This window comes from Malurus melanocephalus, unplaced genomic scaffold, assembly GCF_030028575.1.
Source record: "Malurus melanocephalus ecotype Western Australia unplaced genomic scaffold, MMel_1.1 scaffold_88, whole genome shotgun sequence".
NCBI classification, from domain to species: Eukaryota; Metazoa; Chordata; class Aves; order Passeriformes; family Maluridae; genus Malurus; species Malurus melanocephalus.
This window is the reverse complement of record NW_026623320.1, coordinates 1,380,305-1,392,569: the sequence shown is the minus strand read 5'-3', so window position 1 is coordinate 1,392,569 and position 12,265 is coordinate 1,380,305. Positions and strand designations below refer to the sequence as shown.

Here is a 12,265-nt window from a genome sequence, read left to right as displayed (position 1 = left end):
TTAATACACTGAAGTACTTGTACTAAGTTTAATGATTTACAGCCTTACATTATGAAAATAGAAACTGGATATTAGACACTGTATATCTGTGTTTTAGAAGTGCTGTAATGCAATCTTATTTTGCCAAGTGTGGAGGATCTTGCTGCTGAACTTCAATAGGCTAATCTAGGTCAGTGGGCCTTGTGACACCCCTCCCCCATGAGGGCTRAGAGATTGTGAGAGCACAGAGAAAAACCTCATTAAATGTGTTGAGAAACAGTACTTTATGTACCCCTTGGCTCCATGCTTGTTTTGTCATCCTGGCACAAGTTCAGAGGAACAAAATGCTTTCTCTAGGTCTCATTTATGCTGAGATGACCGTGCAAAAAGGTCATAGTTTTTACTTTTTTTTTTTTTTTTTTTTTTTTTTTTGTCAGGGTCTTACTCTTCCAAGTACTGTAAGAATACATAAGATACTGTTAAATACATTATTTGACTTTAGGGTGTTTCTCTTTTGCATCTTAGTGTTCTTCTGTTTTGTATTCAGCTCTTTCATGATATCACTATTGAACTTTTCATTTTTGACATGAATGCTTCTTTAAAACATCTTCTGCCTATTGTATTCATATCTGGTTCAGTACATTCATAAAGCTGTTCCTCTGATTCTTCCTAAAAATCCTGGTTTACTACCTTGCTCAGTTTTCTTTTCTGAAGATATTTAGGCTTTAGCATCTTACATGATCTGAAGTCCAGGTGTTCAGCCCAGGGTATGGGTAAAAAAGAGGAAACCCTTTGAAGTGGTTGTTCAAAGCCTACAGAAAATAGAGCAGTATTTCATCTTCTTGGGCTTCCTTTTCTTAGTCATAATATTCTTAACGTTGGCTATATTGAGTCAAACTGTTCACAGACAGTATTGCATTCTTTTTTCTTTGATATTGTTGGTACAGCTGATTGCACCAAGRAATGCTTTATAGGCAGGACTGAAGAAGCAAGGTTAAAATTAACCATGTGACCTTGTGGAGATACCTGTCATTACCAGATATGCTTGTATTCCTGCTTTGCTTGTATTCCTGCTTTTCTTTTGTAAGAGGGAGATAGGCAGAACTTCCATACTGTAACAGGCTTTTGGTTACATGAGTAAATCAAAATTTACACTATACAGAAGTAATTAAAATGTAATCATGGCATTGAAAAAAACCTTCTTTTAACCTTCTTTATTGTGATATTTTCCGCTTTTATCAAATTTCTTGATTCATATTTTCAAGTTTAGATTTACAAATGCTGAGTCAAAGGATGAAATTTGACCTCCCCTGTTTTACATTTCTCAGAGGTCCTTCATCCCTGTGGTTTTTTTTTTTTTTTTACTTTTTTGCCTTTGCATCATCATCCCATCCTGTTTCTTCTACCCTGGCCTTTACCATTTGTCCAGCTCCAAGTATCTGTTTGGTTGCTGTGTATGCCCTTAAGGAGTGTATGTGATTGTGTGTACTTTCACACAGACAGGAATTTAAATTCTTGCTATTTTGCTCTGTTTGTGAGTATTAAAACATCAATTTGAGCAAGTTTTACTGATGATCTGAAACTTTGAAAATTAYGCAATCATAGAACATGCTGAGTTGGAAGGGACCCATGAGGATCATGGGGTCCAGCTCTGGACCCTGCCCAGGACACCCCGGTATTCACATTTTGTGCCTGAAAGCATTGTCCAGACACTCCTTGAACTCTTATCAGGCTGGTGCTGTGATCACTTCTCCGGGGAGCCTGTTCCAGTGGCCAACCACCCTCTGACTGAAATACTTTTTCCTGATATCCAACCTAAGCCTCCCCTGACTCAGCTTTGTCCCATATTCTTGAGTCCTGTCGCTGGTTATAAGACTGAAGGGCTGGTACTTGCCCCTCCACTTCCCCTCACAAAGATGTTGAAGACCACAGTGAGGTCTCCCCTCAGYCTCCTCCAGGCTGCACAGACCAAGTGTCCTCAYCTGCTTGTCACAAGGCTTCCCCTGCAGACCCTTCACCATCCTCCTGCACCCAGCCACATAATGACATGCATTCTGAATGCATGTGCAGCTGATTTATATTTCTCCTGCTGAATGCTGATAAGATGAAGTCTGATGATGGTCATCTTTTGAGCAGGAGAGCAGACTGCAGAAAGCTAAAAGTCCTTCAGGCCTTCTATTCTTTCTTGGTATAAAATAACTTTAAAACCCTGTTTAGGTTTTGTTTCTGAAGGAAATTATGTCTGTGTGATTACTTTTTTATCCTTCCCTCTAAGTTCTGAATTGGCTCATTCTAGAGATTTGAAGGGTCATTAGAAGCCTGTYAAGCCAAGCCAGCTGCATCCTTTTTTTCCTCTTTGTCGAGTGGAAATAGTGKGTAGTGGAAGGGGAAAGAGAAGACAAAATATAAAATCCTCTAGGAAATTAGAGCACATTAGTTCTGCTAGTGATAGGAATGTGTACTCATTATAACTGTAGATTCATGCCAAGTTCTGCTTGAAATGTGTTTCCAAGTCTGAAATATCTCCACCCTGTAACATCTATATTTGCTGTTAATAAAGTTTGTGAGACAGTCTTGAAACATTTCAGATATTGGCATTATTAAGGTGCCTAATTTACTTGTCAGAAGTCTGTGGCATACCCTAAAGGGCATAATGAGATGAGTGTTAGGAAACCACAGAGCATATTGAATTATTTCTTTGTGCTGCTGAAACAGGAGCAAACATGCCTTTGGACAGGGTACCTATCTTAGGGTCATGTCAGGTTGGTGTTCTGGCTGTGGCTGAGATGGTTGAAGAAGATGTTGTTTTCAGCTGTTTTGTCCCCCGTTTTGCTCAAATATCTAAATAACATGTCACTTCTTAACACTGCTCTGTCAAATAGGCTGGCTGAAACAATTGCAGTGTTTTCTCTTCTAATGCAGAGAACTTTGGTCAGGAGGAATTAAGAAGTGAAAATGTTACGTTGTAGTTTGTAGTTACGTTGTTTGCTGAGGGGAGAGAGAGATGTGATAAAATTTAACAGAAGAGAATAAAGCCCTTCCCTGTCTCTACTGCAGCCAGCAACATATCTGGCTATAGCTACCAGTTAACAAGTATYCTGCTGGTGGTGGCTTGAGAATTTATACTGGRATGGTTTGACTCTAACTCCTACAGTGCAGGTGCAGATTAGGTAAATAATCYACCCTTCACAGAATAACTGGCAAAGCAGAGCATTGTAGAGGATGGTTAGCATCAAGAGCTGGTGTAGTGACATATGAACAGTTTTGTTTAAAGAGTTCCCTGTAACCTTCTCAGATGAAATTTGAATCGTTACTATTAATAAACTATTCTCTCATTAGACTGTTCAGTTCATTGGTAACAAGTGCTGCTCAGATTTGAGGGTTTATTGAAATGAGTTTCATGGGGTTTATTCCCAGAGGTATTTAAATTTTTTAAATATTAAGTATATTTTTCTGGTAAAGATAAATTTWCTCATGGAATAAGGSAAAATTTAAAGTGAGGAAATGTATAGATATATCTCACTTAAAAATAGTGTTACTTTTAATAAAGCAAGAGAGTCTTTGGTTCAGTTTTTAGATGTCTGAGTTATAAGGATACTGAGACCTGTTCTAGGCTTTACTACACTTTGTATATGAACTTTGTTTTGTATTCTTTAAATACTAAGGAAGTTTGTAAAAAATATTTATGAGCGGAATTATTTAATTTTGGTAGAAAGCTTTCCTAAAATTGTAGCCATTTGTGATTGTGAAGGCATATCCTTCTCCCCCTGAGATCATTGAAGCATGTCAAAACCTAAACCTTAATAAGGCAATTCTSCTGACAAGAAATTTATCTTKCTTAATTTATGTAACACCTGGACATCATTGTGTTTGATTGAAGGTGGTTTGAAAGGTGTGCAAGAAGAAGGGGAAGATCCTTGTTAAGTCATTCCTGGAGGATTGGTGGATAGGTGGTCTCTGCTTGTCCTAAGTGTTTCTTTCTAGTAATCCCCATGAGGGGTGTTTTTAAGGTATGTTGTTTTGAAACAAAGGGCACTTTCTGAGAGTCTTSAGCTCTCAGAAATGATTTTAGAGGATTTCCACAATTAGGTAATTTGCCWGGCAGGAATGAAGGATGAATGCTATAGCTCTGTATTGCTTTAGAGACTCTGCTGAGTCTGTTACCCAGTGCTTGTTTTCTGTAGCATCAATGTTAAAAGTGCCCTTTCTTTCTTCATTGACTATTTATTTACTTTTCTATAGATGCATGAGACTGTAACTCGGGAAATGAATCTTTAGGATAAAATTATTTATCAAAACCAACAGTGTTAAAGTCTCKTAGTGAAGGAGAGAGCATGGTCATTTTGTACTTTGCTATTATAGCCTGGTGATATTTAGAGGTTGGTAGGACTTCAGTGTTCAGCAAGAGAGGAAAAAAGTCCTGATTTTTATGTCTTTGAATGCTTTGCTTAGAGGGATCATGAAACTGGGATGTTGGTATTGACTGTTCTGTTGTGGTGCTCTGAAGTATGCACTGCAAGATAGGGGTTTTTTGTGGTTTTGCTTACAAAATAAAGATTAAGGCACACCTAAGATGAGAGCAGTAGCCTCAGAACATGTGGCCTATATGCTGTAGAATCTCTGCTTTTAGTGTTTAAAGTAGTGCAAACAGCATTTTTCGTCTAAATTTTATTTAATGAAACAAAATTTCAGTTGCACCAATCTGAAGGGTATTGATATATAGATACAGAGTAAACTTCTATATGGCTATATTGTTAAGGGACAATTATAAAAGCCAAACAAAGGAAATCAGACATGCTGTTGGTAAGCATCTGYTTTATTTATGTTTTACTTTACGTTGGGACCTGGAGAAGCTGTATGTATGTAACTTGATATTCAAGCTACGGAGTTCTTTGGGAAATTTTGTAGATCTAAAATTAAGGATGATAACGCTTTTTCTTAAATTCCTTGCTGGTTTTGTCATATKTTTTGTTTGAGTCAGCATGTGTAATTGCTGCTATTGCTTTCATCTGGGAGGTCTAGACTGCAAGGAACACTTTTTAATCTATCTTTTCTTGTTGAAAAAAATAAGTTATCCCCCATAGTCAGGTGCAAAGATGTGAATTGCTTCAGGGAGAGGAATCTAGCACATTATGAAATGSTGAAATGTGAGTAGCAATGTTGAAAACAGGCTGGGGTGATGGCTGACAGCAAACCATAAGTGAGTGTGCAATATGATCYAGTTGCAGAGAAGGCTGCTTGAATTCTTTCCTGAGTACACAAAGATGTGTTGCAAAGTGGGGACAAAACGTAGAAATACTTTTAAAGTTGCAGTTGCAAAAAAAGTTATGCCTCATTAGATAAAATTTTTGACCATAGAGACTACCATAAATGTGTCTGAATTTCGGTAGTTTGGAGGCACTTGTTCCAAAAAAAGTATGTTGGTTTTGTGTGGCTTTGGTGTTGGTTTCTAAAAAAATTTTCTGAAGTGCATCCATCTTCTCACAAGCTGTTGTTCCATASATGCAAACATGTTTTTTCTCATACCCCTTACTCCAGGTGTCAGTTAAAACAAAGCGACTTCTGTGTAGCAGCCAGGCAACAAATGTGGTTGGCTTAGGGACAAGTACAGTAATGCAGTGCAGGGCAGAGTGGGGTGRCTCAGTGATCAGACTGTTAATGAAGGCACAGAAAAGAACCCCTTTAAGAATGTACTTYGTTGATATTTGTCCTAGGAATTAAAGCTACAGAGTATATAAAAATTCAGTTTCCAAATTTTTGTTTTAGATTGGTTTTTTTTTTGTGGTTGTTGTTGTTTTTGGCGCTGTACATTTTACCACCTGTTATTAGATTACTAGGACTTTGGGCTGTTGTGTATTTGCTCTGGTAAAGAGAAAGAAGAATTAATATTCTAGCGTTGGTACATAAGTCAGATCTTTTATTTGCTAATACTACTTAAAAGCATCTTAAATTTATGGCATTATTTGTTTCAGAAGGGTAGSAGCTCTTGGCAGTGTTCCTAGAGCTTCTGAGAATAGTTTTGTAACTTCTTACGAGAGAAAGAAACTTAAGATAATGTGTATCAGTGCAAAATGAAAGCATATTCTTGTGGGGACTTGCAAGGGACTTGCCTGCGCTTAAGTCTGACTCTGAGGTTGGATGATGATAAGAATTTGCTGTTTAACTTGGCTTTTTGAAGTGCATAAATATTTGCTGTGATGTTTTAATTTYAGACGTGAGCTATGAAGGTTTAGATATGTTTAGACAAAACCAGTTTTGATGATAACCTTTGTCTAAACACCTGTTTAGGTATGATTGTATTTATGTGAGTATTAAATATGGAAATGGAGTTTTACTGGTTTCAGACTTCAGGTCAATTTACAGTTTTCAGTTCGTCTTTGTTTTTCTTGAGGCTGTATGTAACAAAGATGAATGCCCATAAAATGATATCTCTCTCTGATTCTCAGACGTGAATGAATTGAAGGARTGCCTTCATGTACTGGTGAAGGAACAGCAAGCTCTGGCCACACAAACTGCAACAACAGCTCTCTCAGCWATGAGGCTAAAGCAGAGGCTGGTTATCCTGGAACGATATTTCATTGCTTTGAACAGAGCAGTTCTTCAGGAGAATGTCAAAGTAAAGTGGAAAAGCAGTAGTGTTCCTCTGCCTTCTGTGGATAAGAAAAGGTAGTAACACATGCATGAACAAGTTAATCCATTAAAAGAGTCATAGAAAGGTTATCAGCCTGTCTGTGAGAGCTTAATGTGATTTATTCTCCCTTGTGAAACATTAATGGTAAAGAAACTTCTTATTTCTTAAGATGGCTTTACCATATTAAGTGGTGTTATCTGCCATGCAGTCTTCCTTCTTGCTGGGTGCTCTCTTACATGTCTCTGTACTGGTAGCTTTTTATTGTAATACATTGCTGTAGACATTAAACTTTGAGCCATCAGTATACRTTTATTGAAGTATTTATTTTGTTCTACTCAGCTAGAAAGTATGGAGAAGCCTATTTCAGAAATGATGCTAATGGAAATTGCATAGTTCAAATAATATTAATCTATTTTTGTCAATAGTTGCTCAATTAAAGCACGTGAATTAGAAAACACATACATAAAAGCAGAACATAGTTTTTCTTGGCTTGGGTAAGAATCGGTGTAATTGTGCATTTTATATGCAACTGTTTCAAGAGAAGTAACTGAATAAGAAATTATCTGATYACTATTCATGTCTGGATGGCTGTCTAGACCTAAAAATAGAAAAATCTATCAGATAAGGTATTAAAGAAAGTGTTCAGTAGCTGTCTGACAGTACAAGCAATTGGGCTAGAGCAGTTTTTTGTTAGATTGTCTGTAGCTTCAGATATGAAAGGAGAATGTAAGTAGACATCACAACAACTAGTTATTGTGGAATTGGAGTCCTGACAAGGATATCTTTCTCTGAATAGACTGTTCTCTTGAATTTTTTTTCAGCTCTGACTAAAAAGGGTGCTGATATGTTTAAGTTAATCAGGTTGCCTAAATGCAAGTACAATTTCTTWAAGAAGTCCTAAGCAGTTCACTTCCTTTCTAATTTTACAACAAACCAAAACAGACTTGGTGGTTCAGTWTTGGAAGCAGCAGGGAATCTCCTGTTGCTTAATACAAAGGGGAACTTACTTAATTTAATGTCATTGTTTGTGTGAAAAGAGAAGTTAACAGAAACGTGTGAGTCCAGTGGATGTTACCAAAAATTGAAGCTCTCTCTTCCTTACACACACCAGTACAGAAATTGCRAAGAGAGATTTGTAGCATTGACGCTTGAATAGAAAGATAAGAAATGACAAAATGAGTGGAATAAATGATTAGTAATTAAATATTAATTAAAAAAAGTCTGCAGGCTTAGTTTATGCAGTCCAAAGTAACTAAAAATACAGACTTCCCAACTAAATAATTAGTACATGAAGTACCTTATGTTTGTGCATTTTGAGTAAAGMATCATAATTTCACTTTATGGTAGCTATGGGCATGTTTTCAATGGCAGTCCATTATGCCATTCTGGTTTATACTTGTCTCTGTGAAGCTTTTTGATATGGGATGTTGAGTTGGTTCTTTGAAGTGGTTGAAGTTGAATTTTGGTTGCTGACGTTTTGATGTTGTYCACCCTGATTTTCAAGACACAGTTACGATTCTTTACAAATAAAAATTGTGTAATTGTATCAGCATGCAAATATGGCTAAATTATAAAATTGTTGAATATAAGTTATACAAAATAATCATAACAGAAATATATGTTATTATAATATAAATTGTATTGAAACTATTCATACATAATTTTATTTAGCTCAAGACCTGTAGGCAAAGGTGTAGAAGGACTTGCACGCGTTGGATCCCGAGCAGCACTTTCATTTGCATTTGCTTTCCTTCGTAGAGCCTGGAGGTCGGGTAGGTCTGCTTTTGAGCATATTGCATATATTTTTTCATTTGAAGCCAGATGACTCATTAAAGCATGTGTGTGTTAAATATTTGCAAAGAACTATAAATTTATAAATGATGGATTTGCATAATTGCATTTATGTGATACTGTGCCCAACAATGTTGGTGCTGATCATCCAAGCCAGTATCAAGGTTGTGCTTTTCTGGAATATTTTATGCTTATTTTATGAAGGTAAGTTGGGATTTCATGAAAAGCCTGTATTTTTAATGCTAGATTTCAGAAAAGTTAGGTTTATTCTTCAGACTAGRTCAAGCCATTATATTATTACATGATAGTAGCAACTTAGAAAAAGGTTTGAGTATGAAACTTGTATTAAGTTTGTGTAGTTGTCAGCAATTGTCAAATTGCAGAAGTTGGCAGAGTTGTCACCTGTGCCACTAAAGCTGCTTGTCTCAGTCTGCACTGTTTTGTCAGATGGCAGGTGTGGGCTTACTCTGTCCAGCCAGCCCAAGTTCTTCTGTTTTCTCAGTGGCTGCATAGTGGAATGAGCTGGTGTGTGTTTTCACCTTTATGATTTTTTTTTTTTTTTTTTGGTGAAGATTTCTTCAGAATCTTGCAGGCAGATGTTCATGTGAAAATTTGGAACTTTGTCTGTAGGAAGTAACTTATATCTTGTGTTGACAAAAAGCTCCACAAAATATTGTGTACAATTTCTGTAACTTCTATAAAGATGGAAATGCACATGCTGTTGCCATGTTCCTTAGGTGAAGATGCAGACTTGTGCAGTGAATTGTTACAGGAGTCACTTGATGCACTGCGAGCYCTTCCAGAGGCATCCCTTTTTGATGAGGGGACTGTGTCTTCTGTGTGGCTGGAAGTGGTAGAAAGAGCTACTAAATTCCTAAGGTCTGTTGTGACTGGGTAAGTTTCTTTTTTAGAGCTGTTAAATGGCAAGCTTGCATCTCTCAGARGCTGGTGGTATAAATATAATGATTTATAGAAAATTGGGAAGATTTCCTTCCTTTTCTAATGTTGTTATACAAGCAAGCAAAAAATCAATGAACTATTGAAAGGATGCTCTTTAAATATGATCTAATTATTCTAGCTGCTTAAGAAAAACCTGTATTGTAATATTCTGAATCACTGCATGAAGACTTACCCGAAAAATTGTGTTTCACTAATGTAAACATATATGCAGAAGAATGCTTTGKTAATACTGTATATGTGCACTCTTAATTGTGCCTATCAAGTTTAATAAAATAGTGCAGATTTCTGTGCATGAGGGAAAATACACTCATGTTGGACTTGGAAGAGTCTCCTGCTCTTCCCTGTTTAAGTAGGCTTCAAGTTACCTTTTYACAGTACTAGTAGTTGCTAGAAATTGGCTTTTCACTGCTGGAACTATGTCCTTACGGTAAATAGCATAAAACACATTTGAATTTCACCTGTGCAAAATTGTTTTTCATGTTCTTAGCATGTGTAATAGAACTGTASATAGTGAAGCTTGGGGCATTTTTAAAACCTAGCTGCCAGTGTAGAACTGGTTTTAGTTTGGACTGTGTGGGGCTTTTCTTCTCAGCTGCTTTCATCACTACTTTTGTATTTTTCCATAAGTTTAGTGGTTCTTGGGGTGCTATAGAAGCTTTTGGTAAGCAATTACGTATTAGTTCCTATTAGTTATTGTATGTTGTTTGRCTTTTAAATAGGGATGTGCATGGAGCTCCCAGTACCAAAGGGCCAGGAAACATTCCTTTGCAAGACCAGCACCTGGCACTTGCTATATTGCTTGAACTGGCAGTGCAGAGGGGCACACTAAGGTGAGAAGCACAATTGCACTGATTTTTAACCATCACCATCTGTTGGAATGGGCTAAGCAGTCTTCAGTTTCATGGATTTGGGTTTAATATAATAATTGTGGTTCAGTGCATATGAACTTTCCCTAATGCAATGGTGATTGAGCTCTAATAACATTTAAATTGCAAGATCAGTTTTTACTATTTTGATAATCTGTTTAATATAGAAAGGCCTGACATCTGATTTTACTAAACTTCAAAATGTAGAAAGTGAACTGTATGGATAATCTAACACAGTGTTTTTAGAAATGCTTATTAATAGAAAATGTTGATTCCCTCTTTCAGCCAAATGTTGTCTGCAGTTATGTTGCTGCTTCAACTTTGGGATAACGGAACAAGGGAAACGGATAATGAGCGRTCTGCACAGGGAACAAGTGCACCCCTTCTACCTTTGCTACAAAGATTTCAGAGTATAATATGTAATAAAGACATGCCYAATACTGAGGAAGATATTCAGGTACTTACTCTTGGATTATTTGGAYGAGGCATTATGATGGAATAAAATTTCATTTGCCTAGCTAAAATAATTATAAAATTATCTAAACAAAATTGGCAGAGGTATTTGCCATGTAAGATGTATATACAGCACAGTTGAGTTTCTTGAGGTAGGGGAAAGAATGTCACAGCATGGTTAGAGGTAAGCATAGTGATTCATATTAAATCTGTTGTGATAATGAACTTAGATGTGGCTAAGTAACTTTTGTGCAAATTTGGATTTTTTTCATTTTGTTAYGAGTTAACTGAAACTAATTGAACTATGACTCTTAGTGAATATTACTGAAGTTGATAAAACACAACAAATCAATTTTATTATGCTTCACATTCTGACTACTCTATCTATTATGTTCACATTCTGACTGTTTCCTGAACATGCATGCTTCAAATTTTTCTCCAATGTAAAAAGAAAAGATGTGCAGAGTAATTAAGTTTCTCTTACATTTGTGCAAATAGTCATCTTGTCTGAGTTTTGTTGTGCATCAGCATGTGTAGTCTCATAGATACACCTTGAATGTTTTTCTGACTGCTCTTTTCTCTTTTTCAGCTCCTGACTTACCCTCTAAGYCCAAATGAAAGTTTTCTGAGGTATCTGACTTTGCCACAGGACAATGAGCTGGCAATTGATCTGAGACAAACAGCTGTGGTGATCATGGCCCATTTAGACCGCCTTGCCACCCCCTGTATGCCTCCACAGTGTAGCTCTCCTACATCTCATAAGGTAATTGTTTGCAATATCAAATTCAGTAAGATGTTTTCCCTAAGAGCAAAACTGCATTTCAGAATGCAAGGAAAACAACTCTTAAGATTCTTCAAATGCTTTTCTGATTTTCAAAACATAACCTTGAGTTCCAAAATTTATGTTATTGGATAACTTCTATTACATCAGCCCTTTTCCAGTCAGCTTTGGAGTGCAATTTTGTGGTTTATGAACCATTCTTTCTTACCACACTGGCTAATTCTGCCATATTTTGAGCTGTTCCCTGTGTTTTCTCAGAGTAAATTCTCAAGACCAGACTCTATAAATTTGTGGGGTCTGACATACTAAAAAAGCAAGGAAAAGTAAATGCCAAACTTTCCAACTTGAAATTTCTCTGAATCTCTTAATGTAGATATTTATGGCTCATTTAGAGACTGAACTGAATATGATGCATTCAAGTCTTTAATTTTGGTATCTTCTAATTAGGTAGGTTTTATTGACTATTGGCAGGAATGATRGTCTTAGGTTTGAATATATTTGGCATATAAAGGTTTAAAAAAGAATTTTCTCTGTGCACTTTATTAAGTTGTGTATTACAAAATTTAGTACTTTCAGATTTTTTTATTTCCTAGGGATCACTGCAAGAGGTCATTGCTTGGGGATTGATAGGTTGGAAATACTATGCTAACGTGAGTGGTCCAATTCAATGTGAAGGACTGGCCAACCTTGGCGTTGTACAGGTTGCTTGTGCAGAGAAACGTTTTCTGATATTATCTAGAAATGGAAGAGTTTATACACAAGCATATAACAGCGATACTCTGGTGAGAGTTTTTATGTRTTTTT

The 12,265-nt window shown here is 36.5% G+C and overlaps 1 protein-coding gene across 3 annotated transcripts in view; it reads left to right on the top strand.

The window, feature by feature from the left end:
* The window catches only part of HERC2 (HECT and RLD domain containing E3 ubiquitin protein ligase 2), a 102,603-nt gene that overhangs the window by 21,182 nt on the left and 69,156 nt on the right, over window positions 1-12,265 (top strand). For 2 of the 3 annotated variants that reach the window (XM_057368094.1, XM_057368093.1), the window contains exons 5-11: window positions 6,426-6,645; window positions 8,282-8,382; window positions 9,139-9,295; window positions 10,081-10,191; window positions 10,513-10,684; window positions 11,270-11,443; window positions 12,055-12,243. In XM_057368094.1, the coding sequence (XP_057224077.1) occupies window positions 6,426-6,645; window positions 8,282-8,382; window positions 9,139-9,295; window positions 10,081-10,191; window positions 10,513-10,684; window positions 11,270-11,443; window positions 12,055-12,243 (1,124 nt within the window). The remainder of the gene's footprint in view (window positions 1-6,425; window positions 6,646-8,281; window positions 8,383-9,138; window positions 9,296-10,080; window positions 10,192-10,512; window positions 10,685-11,269; window positions 11,444-12,054; window positions 12,244-12,265) is intronic. The other variant, XM_057368095.1, reaches the window with a different exon arrangement.